General features: G+C 39.6%; 1 protein-coding gene across 1 annotated transcript in view; it reads right to left on the bottom strand.

Moving 5' to 3' along the window:
• AGPS (alkylglycerone phosphate synthase) overlaps positions 1-12944 on the bottom strand; it is a 119269-nt gene extending 106325 nt beyond the window's left edge. The window contains 1 exon segment of the mRNA XM_033111798.1: positions 12509-12944. Coding sequence (XP_032967689.1) covers positions 12509-12840 — 332 coding nt within the window. The 5' untranslated portion in view covers positions 12841-12944.
• Positions 12945-15802: the final 2858 nt, after the last annotated feature.

Here is a 15802-nt window from a genome sequence, read left to right on the forward strand (position 1 = left end):
AACTCGGTAAGACCTATGACTGAGATGAGTGTCTGTGATGGAAGTAACCAGAAAGAGTGGAGGACTGGGGTTGAAGGCTACAACAATGGCCTTACACATGCATGCCAGGTTGGAGAAACCAGCAAGACATTCAGATACAAAATCTAACATTTTAAAATGTGAAAATGGATGCTGAGTTAGAAATATTAAGTTAAACGTTCCCCCAATAGTGGTAAAAGCTAATATAGTCCTAATAGATGAGATTATTAAGGAATAAAATGTAAAAGAAAGGACTGAAAATTAACCTTAAGGATTTGTAAATTTAGGAATCAGAAAGAAGAAAAGTCAGCAAATGCATGGCCAGAAAAGTAAGAAGGGTGGAAAGAAACTCAAGATAGTGCAATAGTATGGGAGCTAAGGAAAGAGATAAGAATATCTACCAGGTCCTGGGAATTGGGCAAGAGTATGACTGAGGATTTTATAATTAGGTTGTTGATGGCTTTTAAGAGGGCCGTTTCAAAGAGTGATATAGGCAGAAAACAATTTCAAAAGCTTACCTGCCTATGCTTTTAAGAAGCAGGAAAAGTCAGCACAGAAAAAAAGAATGATGACCCAAAAGAAAAAATAAGTAAGATAAACTCATGGAGCAAGATTCTGGAGAGGAAATCATCAAAAAAGATGCACAGATGATCTGGCTGTGACATCTTCCAATGCATGATAACAAGAGTTAGTTCAGCTCATCTGGCTACCTGGGCAATGTCTGTACTAAGCTCACCACCCCGTCTTTACAGGCAATAGCTGACTGGAGCAATGTAGACTGACCCAGCTACCGAGAACAAGAGGGTTCAATTCGTCGCTACTGGCTGAATATCTCTTACCATTTGGACAGGAGAGCAGAAAAGGCTGACATGGTTAAAGAAACATGCAGCAGATACTAGCAAGAAACCTGATGGTGATCTGGATCTTAGTTCTAATTCCATCTGGAGGCCAAGCTCCATTCCTATCCTTGGGTTCTTTGGTACCCCTGTACTCTAATGATAAATTCTCCTCTTCTGTTTTAAACTAGCTCAACTTCATATTTGTAACTAAAAGTCCTCATTAATACACATACTAAAGAACAAGAATTCCTTTTTAAAATGGTAACCACTTGAATAAAATCTGAAGGTAGGCATAGCAAACCAGAATGTACTTTCTGAAAATAATGGCAGATGGCAGAAAGAATTTGGAAATAAAACCAAAATCAAACTAGCAGTGTAATAATTATGTTGTGAAGTTACAAATACTTTGTGAAGACAAAGCAGACAAAATACTACCTGGAAATCAAGACCAATATACAAGAATGAAAGTAGAACTTTAGACTTCAAAACTACAGATTTTTTTTTTAATTTTACTTCAAAAATAGATTGTCACTGTGTCAAAATATCAAGACATTCAGATAGAAATGTCCAATAATTAAAAATGTAGAAATGGGGATTAAAGAGTTAGATATTAACTTAAAATTCCCCCCAATAACGGTAAAAGCCAATATAGATTTTACTTTAAAAATGAAATTACTGCTTTTCTTTAAAATTCATAAAAAATGAGATGGACTAATATTGGATGGAGAAAAGGATTAATGGTTAGATATGTATTAAGTAAAATGTCAATGGTAGACTTTAGGCTGTTGGTATATAAGAGTTTATTATAAAACTCAACTTTGCAATATGTTTAAATTTTAAAAGACAAGTCATTTAAATTTTGTCAAAATAGTATGATTGGGAAGAGAAAGCTGCTGACACTGTAATCCTTAAAGTGCACCACCTCACGTAGCGCGATTACCCAAAAAGGCAGTACGCGCTATCAGAGTAAGTGTGGCACGTACATTATTTACTGATAACAATAATGGTTTATATTGGCACATCTAAGCCAGTTGCCTCCACTCTCTCGCCGTCTCATCAATTTGGAGGCCCAGAGAGGGTTAAGCACTGTTTCCTAGCCTCCCTGTCGTCATGTTTTGGTTTCCTCCTAGCAACTCAGGCCAAAATGTCTAATTTCCTTTTACCTGAATTTCTGGAAAGCTGCTTTCTTAAATTATAAGATATAAATCCGCTCAAACATGACGGCAATCTTTTTCCTAAGATTCCAATCATTTCCAATTCTTTATTCTTGGTCAGAATTAAGCCCAAACAAGCAGTCGTCCTTTATTTCTCCCACTGCACATAGAGATAAATAAATGATGTATTCCAACGCTGTTTGGCCCATTCAAATGCTTTTGAAAAATGTGCCATAAGAAACTTTTTAAGGATTTAATTGTAAAAAGCTTATCATAATATTCTTTATAATAGAAAAAAGTTGAAAACAATTACATATAACACAGTACAGGTTAAATTTGTAGTACCTACATATAATACAATACTTGTTGATTCACTGAACATGATGTTGCACGTTAATTCTTGACATGGAAAGTTATACACAAGACAGTAAGTAAAAAATGGTTTCAAGAGCCAGCACCCAACCCAGCCTGCAGGTGAAAGCGGGCACCGAATCTGAGTCTGCATCAAACACACCCCACCCAGATGATTCCCTGAGAATCGCCCCAATCAACTCGTGCACAGGCCAGAATCTCTTTCAGGGGTTGTTACTCACAAGCAGCCGGCCTCAGCCCACACTGTGGATTTTCCTAAAGTCTCTGAAAGGTCCAAAAACCCCAAACAAGCAGCAGCTGACCTCAGCATGTCCTGTACCTCTTGCTAAGCGGCTCCCAGCTCAACACTAGCAGCAGCCAACCTCAGTTTGCAGCTTATACTCTCCCAGGCACCTCCAAGCCCAGCACAGGCAGCTACCAATTGCAGCTCACTTTGTAGGACATACCAGGTGGCCCCAGGCCGGGCACACACAGCAGCTGACCCGGGCCTGCACCAGAGCCCCTTCTAAGAGGTCTCAGAACCAATACACCTGGCGGCTGGCTTCAGACCACACCAAAACACCACCTAATTGAGCTCCACAAACAACACATCCAAAGGGTGGACTCAGCAGGCACCAGAGCCCCACTAAAGTGAATCCTGCTCCATGGGGTCAGCCCCACACAACAGCTCATCTACTGTAGTCATGGCCTGTCCTCATAGCCAGTCCGCCTAAGGGTCAATCTCACCCACCAACATGCCAACAACAATCGAGGCTCAGCTGCAACAGGCGTGCACACACAACCCACACAAGGGACACCCCTGGAGCACCTGGCTCAGGTGAACAGGGAGACTGTGCCAATGGGCCCCACGGGATACCTATTACATAAGGCCACCCTGCCAAGACTGGGAGACATAGCAAATCTACCTAATACATAAAAATAAACACAGGGAGGCGGCCAAAATGAGGAAATGAAGAAACATGTCCCAAATGAAAGAAGAGGAAAACTCCAGAAAAAGAAATAAATAAAATGGAGGCAAGCAATCCATCAGATGCAGAGTTCAAAACACTGGTTATAAGGATGCTCAATGAACTTAGAGGAAGAATAGATGAAATCAGTGAGAACTTACACAAAGAGATAAAAACCATAAAAAAGAACCAGTCAGAATTCAAGAATACAATAACTGAAATGAAGACTACATTAGATGGAATCAATAGCAGATTAATAAAGCAGAGCACTGAATTAGTGATCTGTAATACAAGGTAGCAGAAAACACCCAATCACAACAGAACAGCAAAAAGGAAAACGAATAAAAAAAAAATGAAGAGAGTTTAAGGAACCTCTGGGACAACATCAAGCATACCAACATTCATAGCATAGGGGTACCAGAGGGGGAAGAGAGAGAGCAAGGAATTGAAAATCTATTTGAAGAAATAATGACAGAAAACTCCCCTAACCTGGTGAAGGAAATAAACATACAAGTCCAGGAAATGCAGAGTCCCAAACAAGATGAATTCCAAGAGGCTCACACTAAGACACATCATAATTAAAGTGTCAAAGGTTAAAAACAAAGAGAGAATCTTAAAAACAGCAAGAGAAAAGCAGGTAGTTACATACATGGGAGCTCCCATAAGACTGTCAGCTGATTTCTCAATAGAAACTTTGCAGGTTAGAAGGAACTGGCACGAAATATTCAACGTGATGAAAAGTAATGACCTACAACTAAAATTACTCTACTCAGCAAGGCTGTCATTTAGAATCGAAGGAGACATAAAGAGCTTCCCAGGCAAGAGAAAGCTAAAGGAGTTCATCACCAACTAACCAGCATTTACAAGAAATGTTAAAGGGATTTCTTTACGAAGAAAAAGATAAAAAATAGGACTAATAAAATGGCAATAACCACTTACCTATCAATTATTACTTTAAATATAAACAGATTAAATGCTCCAATCAAAAGACATAAGGTCACTGAATGCAGAACAAAATAAGACGCATGTATGTGCTGTCTACAAGAGACCCATTTCAGGTCAAAAGATGCACACAGAATGAAAGTAAAGGGATGAAAAAAGATATTTCATGCAAATGTAAATGAAAAAAAAGCTGGAGTGTCAATACTTATATCAGACAAAACAGACTTTAAAGCAAAGGCAATAACAAAGGAGGACATCTTATATACAATAGCCAAGATATGAAAGCAACTAGGTGTCCATCAATAGACGACTGATAAAGAAGATGTAGTGTATATGTACAATGGGATATTACTCAGCCATAAAAAAGAACGAAATCTAACCATTTGCAACAACATGGATACACCTAGGGGGTATTATGACAAGTGAAATAAGTCACACAGAGAAAGACAAACATCATATGGTTTGTCTTTTATGTGGAGTCTAAAGAACAGAATAGATGAACAAACAAAACAGAAACAATCTCATAGATATAGAGAACAAACTGGTGGTTGCCAGAAGGGAAGAGGAGGGCTGGGTGAAAAAGGTGAAGGAATTAAGAAGCAAAGATTAGCAGTTACAAAATAGTAACAAGGATATAAACTACAGCATAGGGAATAGTCAATAATATTGTAATAACTATGTATGGTGCCAGGAAAGTACAAGTACTGGGAAATCACTTCATAAGGTATATATATGTCTAATCACTATGCTGTAAACCTGAAATTAATATAATACTGAATGTTAACTGTGACTTAAATTTTTTTTTAATTAAAACAAAAAAGTCTTAAATATAAATGGCGTTTTATATTCAAGACATTATTACAGCATGACATTACACATACATGTGTCATATCTGAAAAATGCCAAAATACTATAGTGGTTATCTCTTAATTAGTCTAGATGTTTGTTTTCTTTTTATCTATTATTTTTCTATTTTTTTCTGCAACAAAGATGTACAGCATTTCAGAATAAATTGTTTATCCTTCTACTTCTTTATAATTGTAAAATAACTGCCAGATATTCTGCTGCTATCAGAATAAGACTTCTAAAATTTGTCTAGATAGTTGAAGGCTCCCATCATTACTATAGTCAACTGCCATACCAGTTTTATAAACTTTATTATATTGTCCACATTCTTCTACCATAATATTTCTATTTATATTCTCATCCAAATGCTTTCATCAATGCTCTCAGATTTAAGATTTTTTGCATAACATCTTGACACAAAATGGCATTCTCCCACCCCTTCTGTTTCTTTGAAATGAAGCTGCCTTCCGTTGCTTTACCAGTCACCATTCCCTTCCAATACCTGTTACAGCACCTAGCACCTTGCAGTAATAGACGACACATCAATCTTCCTTAGTAGACCTGGAAGCTCCTGACGGCAAATCCAATGTGCTAATCCTCCCCAGTGCTCAGCACATAGAAAACACTGACTAAATTGCCAACAAACTTGGGTAGATGAACAAGTGAGGAGATGGCAAAAGAGTATCTAGCTGATTTAAATAAATTAAAGGCTCCAGACCTACATATTACAACACATGATACTTAACAGTATGATTTTAAAGTTACTATTCATAATATGATAAATCATGGGGAAGAGATAACAGACAATAGTCTAATGCCCCCTCCCCATGAGTCTCAAAAAAAAAAGATCCCCAAGACAATATACCCTGAAGACTAGTGTCATACAAGCAAAGGTCTTCCAGAGAGTGGCACAAAGAAAGGTGTGAAAGCTAGAAAATGTGTTGTAAATAAAAGACCTTGCCTAAAACGGAAGTGGCAGGTAAATTAAAAGCTGAGGTTTAAAGGTTGAAACAGAGGTTGGGGAGGGGGGGTTATGAACTGACTCCGGCTACACCGGTCTCCTTGCTGCTTTCCTAGCACGCCCCGTGTGCCTCCCCAGGGCATGTGCACACACTAGTCCTGTGCCTGGAACACTCCTTCATCTAGAATTCCACATAGCTAAACTCTCTCATCCCCTTCAAATATCTGCTCAAATGTCATGTTCTCCAGTGACTTCCTATTTAAAATTTAAACTCAACCTCCTTACTCTGCTCCACTTTTTCTTTTTTCCATAGCACTTATCACCTTCTCACAAACTTACTTTACTTATTACGTTTACTTGATTATTCATTTGACCATTAGAATGTAAGCTCCATGAAAGCAGAGATATTTGTCCATTTTGTTCACTAATGTAGCCCAAGCACCTAGAACATAAGTGACTGACAAATTACTTTTGAATTCACAAATTGGATGTGAGAAAGATTGTGAAGAAAAAAAATGAATAGGACTTGGTGATATCAGTACAGTGTCAAGGAAAAAGCTCTAGACTTGAGATAAAAGATCTGGATTCAAACCTAAGCTCTACCACTATTTTCTGGCAAGTGTCTATGAACTTCAGTTACTGATCTGTAAAATGGGTGGTTGTAACGATCAAATGAGATACACAGGAGCAGCAGGGTGATTACAGAACTAATTGTTAATTTGAATAAATTAATTCAAAGCGAGTTCAATCTTAACAGAAAAGAATGAAGTTCAAAAGTAAGGGCTAGGGGTGGCCGGTTAGCTCAGTTGGTTACAGCGCCGTGCTCTTAACAACAAGGTTGCCTGTTCGATCCCCACATGGGCCACTGTGAGCTGTGCCCTCCACAACTAGACTGAAACAACTACTTGACTTGGAGCTGATGGGTCCTGGAAATCACACTTAAAATAAATAAAAGTTTAAAAAGTATATATATATAAATATATATATATATAAAGTATATATATATATTTATATATATTTAAAAAAAAATAAGGGCTGAAGGACTCTAGGACTGGTACTAAAAGAAGAAAACCCACAAAAGTAACTTCATCTGGGAATGAAAAAGGATAGATAATGAGTTAAATTTTAACGTATAGCTGTGCTGCCCAACATGGTATCTCTGGCCACATACGCCTACTTAAATTTTAATTAAAATAAAATAAAAAATTCAGCTGCTCTGTTACACTAGCCGTATTTCAAGTGCTTAATGGCCACGTGTTTAGTGGCTACCACATTGGACAGCGCAGGTTACAGAACAGTTCCATCAGCACAGAAAGCTCTAGTGGACACAGCTGATTTATAAAATTTGAGCTGACAGCAGAATAGAATTCAAGTAGGTATATTTTAACATCCCTGGTGCTAGAGTCCTGTAAACTTCAAATATCGTTAGAAGAAATGCAAAATCTAACCACATAATCAATCTGAGTGGGAGTTGCAAACTGTGAATATAACAAATAACTCATATTACTGATTACGAGGGCCTGTGATACATGAACACTCCCCACTTGATGGCATGAGGTCACTGACATATAGGCCATTGACATGGCAACTATAAATAGAATTTAGAAAGTCCCAGTGAAGTTGCCGACAAGAATGGTCATCATCCTGGCCAATCTCTGGTTAGTAACTTCCAATATGCTGGCAAGGCCAAATATTACACACAATACAACAGTTTTCTTAGTGAGTGGTAAGATAATATCTAGTGCTCCAGATCTCATCTGAGGGGCAAAACTCACTTGTCAAAAGTAACTGTAGTTACCTAGAATGGCAATAGCCATCCCTAATGAGTAAGCCTATTTCAACTACAGAAAGATCCAGAATGAAATATACAAATGCTTAAAAGACTCAAAGTCAGATGTTAATGTATTTGTTTTAAGAAAGCTATGCAAAAATTGATCTTTTACATATGTACAAAATTTAATAGAATCTGGTCTGTAAGAATGATTGACTTGTAACAAATTTAAAATATACAATTGAGTAATAGCTTTAAACTTGTGATTTTAAGCTGAAATATTTTGAGTTCATAAATAACATTTGAACACTGAAAGGACTTTAAGGTCACTGTGTTTACAAATTCAATTTCATATGTTCATAAGAATGATTTAATACCTAGGAGCACTTTGCTTATTACCTCAATTGACGTACTTAAAATTGAACATACTAAACACTATTTTAATTATGTTAGCCTATTTCTATGCAGTAATATTTGTGAAAACACTGGTTTGATATGTACTTCATATTAAAATAAATAAATAATAAATAGCATGTATAAAATACACTAAATTAAATTAGTAACATTCTTAATCAGATATTCTTCTGATCTGAACCAGAAGAGTTTATAACGTCTGGAAAAAGTGCCATAGAATAGTTATAACTAATGCAAAGCACATGAGGTTGGAGTCAAAATTTCCCACTGAGAAAGCGGTTATCAGTATGGAGGGACAGATGTCCACTAGGGATTTTTTTCTTCTATTTTTCATAACATTACGATAGCTTTGAAAAAATCCAAAACCAAGGCATAAAAATGTCACATACCTAACTGATATTCACTATGATTTTTAAGAATCTAAAACTACATTCACAAGCAAGATCAAAAAGAAACTGTTCATGGAATAACATGCACTTAAAGGAAAACGAGGATCCAAGAGTATACTGTCACCCTCAAAACTCTGCTCAGAAACTTCAAATAATGAGAATATATGTTCCTGGATAGAAGTAATTAGGACCAACTCATAGGAAACCATGTGACAAGTGCAACAAGTTTTGGCAGGTCAGCCCTCTTAAGTGTCCACATTCCTCAGGACTCTGTCATCCCTTTTCTATTTTCACCATCCCAAACCCCCATGGCATTTAGTCACATAATTTTAAGTATCACCTAATGCACTAACTTCCAAAACCAAATCCATCCTTTCCCCTTGATTCTCACTGCCATCATCTTGGTTTAATCCATTATTTCTCACCTGTTCTGCTACAACTGCCTCCCCTAACTGATATCCCTATGTTCATCCGCATCCCTTTCCAGTCCTTTCTTAGCACTCAGCTGGAGTGATTTCTCTCACATGCAAACCCAGTCTGATTAGGTTCCTTCCCAGTTCAAGTCTTTCAAGGGCTCTCCATCGCCTAGCCTCATTTTTCCTCATTACACCGAACACCATCTGACATACAGCACTTCATGACGTGTTTGCTCACTATCTCCACTACAACATAGAATACTAAGTGCACAATGGCAGAGTTGTTGTTCACTGCTATATGTTGCATAGTAAGCACTCAAACATGCATGCATGAGTAAGTGAATAAATTAGTGAATGAATGAATGGACTGATGACCTAAAAGCCAAAGGCCTCCTCGACTTGCCAGAGCCCTCTCCTCTTTTCACTTTACTCCCACCTGTACCGATACTGAATGCTGAGTTACCTGAGTATGCCCTGGCTTTTGCTACTCCCTTTGCCTGAATACAGACTCCCCTCACCATCCAATCAACCTGCTAGAGTATCACCCGTATTTAAAAACCATCTCCAGAAAGCTTCCTGCAACTCCCTAGAGAAAGTGTGTCACTTTCTTTACTTTGTGCTACATCAGTACCTGTGTCTACAGTGGCTCTACTCAAACTATACTGGAATGTGATTGTGTCCCTTGCTAGATTGTGAATTCTGAGGCCAAGGCCTATTATTCATCTCTTTATCTCCAGTGCCTAGGACAATACCTGTCATAAAACAACTACTCTACAAACGTTGAGTAAAGTAACATAAGCATGACTATTCTGTGAGAAAAATGAAAACATGGAATTTCAAAAAGTCACTCTTCCAATTTCATGATGATAACCAGCCATGAGATAAAAGAATTAGCAACCAATGACATCACCCAAGGTAATTAAAGAGAAGGAGTTATACAAAGAACACACATCACCAAACAATCCGAAATAACTGACACACTCATATTTTATTACATATACATGCCGGCTTCTTCTTGCTCCATCATTTGCCTTCCCTAAAAGGGAGAACTGGGTTCCCCATGAACAATGTATTAAGTAGATCACTTTCTGAGGAAGCTTTTGATGCTCCATCTAATACAAGTTTTTGTGTTCCTTCATATTTTGATTCAAACTTCAAAATAGTTGTATAGGACTAGATTTTAGAACTAACCATACACCCCTGAACCAGAGCTTTATAATCCATGCCATCAATGGGTTACAGCTGTGCCTTCAGACCATGGAGCAACCACACAGGGGCCCCCCGACCAATCACCTTCAGCCATGGGAAGCCTCATCCATTTTCCCAATGTGCCTTACAAACCTCACTATAGACCAAGGCCCCTAAATCCAACCATAAGGAACATATCTGCCCTACATAATTAGTTCTAAGGAACCTGAATATAAATGTACAATCACACATAGATGCATACAAATGAACAGAAATAAATGTACATGAAACCATTTAGAAAATTTAAGTTTTAAACCCAGTGACGGCTAATGTAATATCAAGTGAAGTCAGAGGCCAAGATGTGATCCTTGATTTCTCCCTCCCCCACCGTTCAGTAACCAAGTTATGGAAAATTTACCCCCTATTATTTTTTCAAATAGGTTGGCTACTCTCGATACTATGCCTTAGTTCAGAATCGTAGCATTTCTCATTGGAATAACCGTCTCCTGATTGATCTCCCAGTCTCTGGACTCAATGAAAATTGTATCTACCATTTGTTGAGGGGTTTATGTAACCAGCACTGCACTTGATCCCTAAGCACTTAATCACGTAACTCTATATTTTCCAATTCTCACAGCAACACTGCCAAGCAGAAATTACTATCCTCCTTTGCACAGATGAGAGGACAGAGGCTCTGAGAGAAGTTAAGTGGCGTGCCCAAGGTCATGCAGCTGGAATTGTGCAGTGGAAATTCAAGCTCAGGTCTATGTTCCCATATGTTTAGCCTTCTTCAATTAAGCCCCAATGTGATCTTTCTAAAAGGTAAAATGTAATCATGTTTCGCCTCACATAAAATCCTGGAAAGACCGTATCTCCAGCCCTCATCCCCTGTCATCCTCACCCTTTCTGTCACACTTAACTCCCAGTAGTTCCCTACTATGTCCCTGCTTTGCCTGTAAACACACTTTTTCTGACAGGAACACTTGGTAGGCTACTTCCAACACAAACTTCAAGATTTACTCAGATATTTATCTTGGAAAGCCTTTGCCCTAACAAATTCATACCTAAAATTGGGTTAAGTGACCATTTCCTATAGTTACTACCAGCTAGTTTCTTGTATTATAACTTTACCTTATTAGGCTATTAGTTCTTTAAGAGTAAACACTAAATTTTTAAATCTCTGTATTCCTAGTATAATGTGTATGTAGCAAAGACTCAATGAGAGCTGAATTAATGAATCAATCTGAAGCAGTGCAGCTTAAGAACTTGGCCCTAGAGTTAATCTGATGTGCTCTCGAATTCTAACCTGCCACACAATATATACCTGCCAAGCCTGCAGCAGTCTTGTAAGAATCTCTTTAATTTCTTCATTTGTAAAATGGGAGACAACTGCACCTACCTCATAGTTTAGAGAGGAGTAAAATAAATAATAGATTTAGCACAATCTCTGGCACATAGAAAGTACACATGAAACATGAGCAACATTTTTTTCACTCTCAAAGTTTATCCACACTGACAAAGTCACATCTCCGGAAAAAGAGCTTATCCTAGCAGCTTCCATCAGAGCTTATGTTTTCTCCAAAAAGTCAGAAGTCAAGATCACGAGAACATCCTCATCCACAGCCAAGTGTGTTTCAGCTTCTGGTTACACAAGAGTTCAGGAGCTACCATCACACCCTAAAATCACTAACTATGTCTGCAGTTTATTGCTTCTTACCCACACCTCGGTTTCCTCTCTCAAAGTCTAATACCATGCCCCTAAGCAAGCAGAAACCGGCCCCACAGGAACCTGTCAGTTCCTTCTTCCCTGCACCCAGGCTTGCGCAAATTAGAAGAGATCCATCATCATCTAGTACAAACGTAAAACTCCTCGAAGAACCATAACAGAACCCCTTCTATCCATTCCAAGACCTTAGCCCCCAAAGTACTAATTCAACAGAGAGAATAAATTCCTGGTATTAAGAATCCAAGACAAGGTCCCTTTAAAGGTTCCCCAATAAGAGTTCTTCAGGTCTGTTACTCTCAAATAGTTACCCAAATCCACCACTCCATCCCGCCCCCTTCCTGACTACTCGTAAATCCAGAATCTCGTCCACTCTCTCTTGAAAGAGAGATGGGTCAGTACTTTCAGGGACCGGGATGGCTTCCGCCCACCCGTGTCACCTCTCTTCCCACCTCGTCCGTGCCCTCCCGCAGCACAGGCGCGGCCTGGTCCCTCGCCGCCAGCTCGCTGCTCAGAGCCGCTACTCACCGCTTCTTGGGGATGGTACCCGACTCCTGCGCGGCGGGAGTGGCCGTGGGCGCCGCCGTGGCAGCCGACGCGGCTTTCCGCGCTTTGCACTCATTGGTACTCAGAGCCTCCTGGGGCTGGCCCAGCAGATGGCCCGAGAGAACCCGCAGCCTCCGCCCGGCGCGGTCCCGTTCCGGGTCCCGGTCCCGATCCGCTGCAGAGCCGGGGCCCGCGCCAGTCCCGCCGCCTGCACCCGCCGCCTCCGCCTCCGCCATGGCTTCCGCCTTGTGCCGCCGCCCGGGACCGCTGGGCGCGGGTGAAAGGTCACTCAGAGCGGCGCCCGGCGCGACCATTCGCTGCGGCGCATCCCGGCAGCCACCGCGGCGACTGGGCGGCGGGTGCCATGCGCCTGAAGCTCCACATTCTCAGCTCCCGCCCACCGCGCCCGCCTTCCTCTGCGGTCACGCCTCCGGCGGTGTGCACCTGCCGAGCAGGTGAGTTCGAACTGTCCCCCGACTGGCTCAACTCGGGCTCGGCTGGACCAGGAGCCAAACCAAAACCACAAGCGTCCCCGAAATGCCCTAGTAACCCTGGGTGGTGTTCTCGGGTGTGGCCTGGGCCTCTGGAGTAGCTTTCGGGGGCAGAAGCCTAGAGCAAGAGGCGTGAGCGGTGCTGCTAGAGGTGACAGCAGAACTAGCGCATCCTTTCCCTGGAAGAGTTCCTACTGCTCCACCTCTGCCCCACTCCCTAAAGTAATTCAAACTGACTTGTTGCCTATAACCATTAGAGAAAAGAGTTATCATTTTCTCATCGCCTACTTCGTACCTGTCTGTACTTAATGCTGGATCTCAAGTTAGTAATCTCCATTTTACAGATGAAAAAAGAAAAGACGCTCAGAGACACTAACTTGCCCAAGGGCATGCAGCTAGTAAATACTAAAGCAACCTAAGTTCTCTTTCCATTTGTTATGGGATGCCAGGCCCTTCCTTACCCTAATGAAGGCAAAGGTTTTTATTGCTACAGATAAAATTACCCAAGAGGTCTTCTTAAGACTTCTCGCTTATCTACAAATTGACTTCGTTTGTGGCGAATAGCACTTGGTGAAAATAGGAGGATCTCATAGGACAGTGCTCCTCAGTCGTTTGCAGCCAGTGGATTAGATTGCAGACCTAACCATCAGGTGTAAAGTTCCTTTTTGCGTAGTGTCCAATTCAGAGATGCCCTGGAAATGATAAGAAAAAGGACTGCCATAAGGATTCCAAACCCAATGAAGTCACCTCCTTTCTGAATAATCACCTTCTTTCTACCACTGACTGTGAAAAAGTTAAGACATTTGAGGAGTTATTTGACTAATACAAAAGAACTCTTTACTAGTTATGAAAAAATTCAGGCAATAGGAGGACTTGATTTGTATGTCGGATCTCCAGATCTTAAGAGATAATTAGTTCCGCGTTAAATATCTAGTCTTGCTCTACAATCACTGAGCCCAACTCCTGTTTAGCTGCTGCTTCTAACCATTGTGCTCTTCCTAGAGAAAGTCATTGATATTTCAAATTAACTAGCAGTGAAGAAAAGGGACAGAAGTAGGAGTAAATTATTAAGTGCTCTAAGAAGAAAGGCTCCTCAAGTTCAAGAATTCAGCAACTCTAAGTCAACCTTCTCACACCCTTTCTAGATGTTACTAGAAATAGCGTTAAAACACCAACTAAAACGCCAACGTTTGCTTCCATTCATGTAAAATTAGTAGGTTTTTTGCCAAAATACTATATAAGCAACACCAAATCTTTTTGGAATGAAACAGGTCTATTAATTTTTGCTGGACTTCCAGAGAGCTCAGTCTACCATGACTGGCATGCTTTAAATGTAAATGTAGTTAACTGACATCTTTAGTCTTGTCCAAACTGAAGTAGGGGTGTGCTTCTTGCCAGCTCTCAGGAGCCAAATTTATAAAATTTGCAGATATCAACAGAATAAAAAAAAATCCTTCTGGGTGATGAAAAGTTTGATGTAAACCATAATTATATACCAGTGGAAAAACTACTGATTACATTTCAAATATGTGTAATAAAATACATATAGGCAGTAAAAGCATTTGTTGAGAGTCTGTTATGTACCCAATTCGTTACTATGCGCTATGACATAGAAAGTATTAAAGCCAATGCTTCATCTATATGATATAATCAGACTAATTAGGAGTTAGGATATATGTGGGGAAAAACTATGATACTATTGGGTGGAATAAGTGTGATGCAGCTGGCCTTAGTGAAAGGTTTCCTACCCCTTCCACTTACAAGAACAAAGCCCAAGCAGAGTACTCTGAAATTTATTTCATGCTACCTAAGAAGAATGAATGTTTCACTTATAACATGGTCCATTGAGATGCTTATGAGTCCCACAAAAAGCAAAACTTCAGGAGGGCCTCAATGAACCTCTGGAACACTTGGCCTTTGATAAACCCATATCCATGGAGAGCTTACCCCATGCACAGAAACGGGTGAACCAGTGACATGTGGGATTTCAAATGGAGTGACCTTTATTTGCATTTATGACATCTCTTCTAAAATGAAGCACAAGGAAGTCTAAATAGGATAGGTTAATTCCTAAAACATGCACCAATTTTTTTTTTTACTGATTTTTCATCGCTCCTTGAGCTTCTAAGTGATCCCTGAATAAAGGAAATCTTGCATTTTTACGTATTTTTATTATAAAATATAATGCAGAGAAAAGTGAAACAACGTGTAAATTATCACAGGTCAAACACCCTGTAACTTCCATCTAGGTCAAGAAATAAAACACTGCCAGCACCCCAGAGATCCCCTGTGCCCTCTCCCAATCATTTCACCCTTCCTTCTTGCCAAAGGTAACTACTGTCTTAAGTTTTATGATATGCATTTCCTGTTTTTCTTTATGGTTTTAACAATTTAGCACGCATTCCTTATTTGTTTGCATTTATATAAATGGAATCATATAGTATTCTTTTGTGTCTGATTTCTTTCACTCAATATTGCGTTTATGAGATTCATCCATGTTGTTGCATGTAGTTGTAGTACATTCATTTTCTTTGATACATATATATGTGTGTGTGTATATATCTATCTATATATATATATGTAGTATTCTATTGAAGGCACATACCAGGGTTTATCTATTCTACAATTAATGGACATTTGAGTTATTTCCAGTTTGGGGCTATTGTGAATAGGTTTGTATGAACATTCTTGCATATGTCCAGATGGACATGTAGATGAATTTTTGTTGAGTAGCCATCTAAGAGTGGAATCGCTAGGTCATAGAGTATGCGTATGTTTAATAGAT

Source organism: Rhinolophus ferrumequinum, chromosome 8 (assembly GCF_004115265.2).
Source record: "Rhinolophus ferrumequinum isolate MPI-CBG mRhiFer1 chromosome 8, mRhiFer1_v1.p, whole genome shotgun sequence".
Lineage (NCBI taxonomy): Eukaryota > Metazoa > Chordata > Mammalia > Chiroptera > Rhinolophidae > Rhinolophus > Rhinolophus ferrumequinum.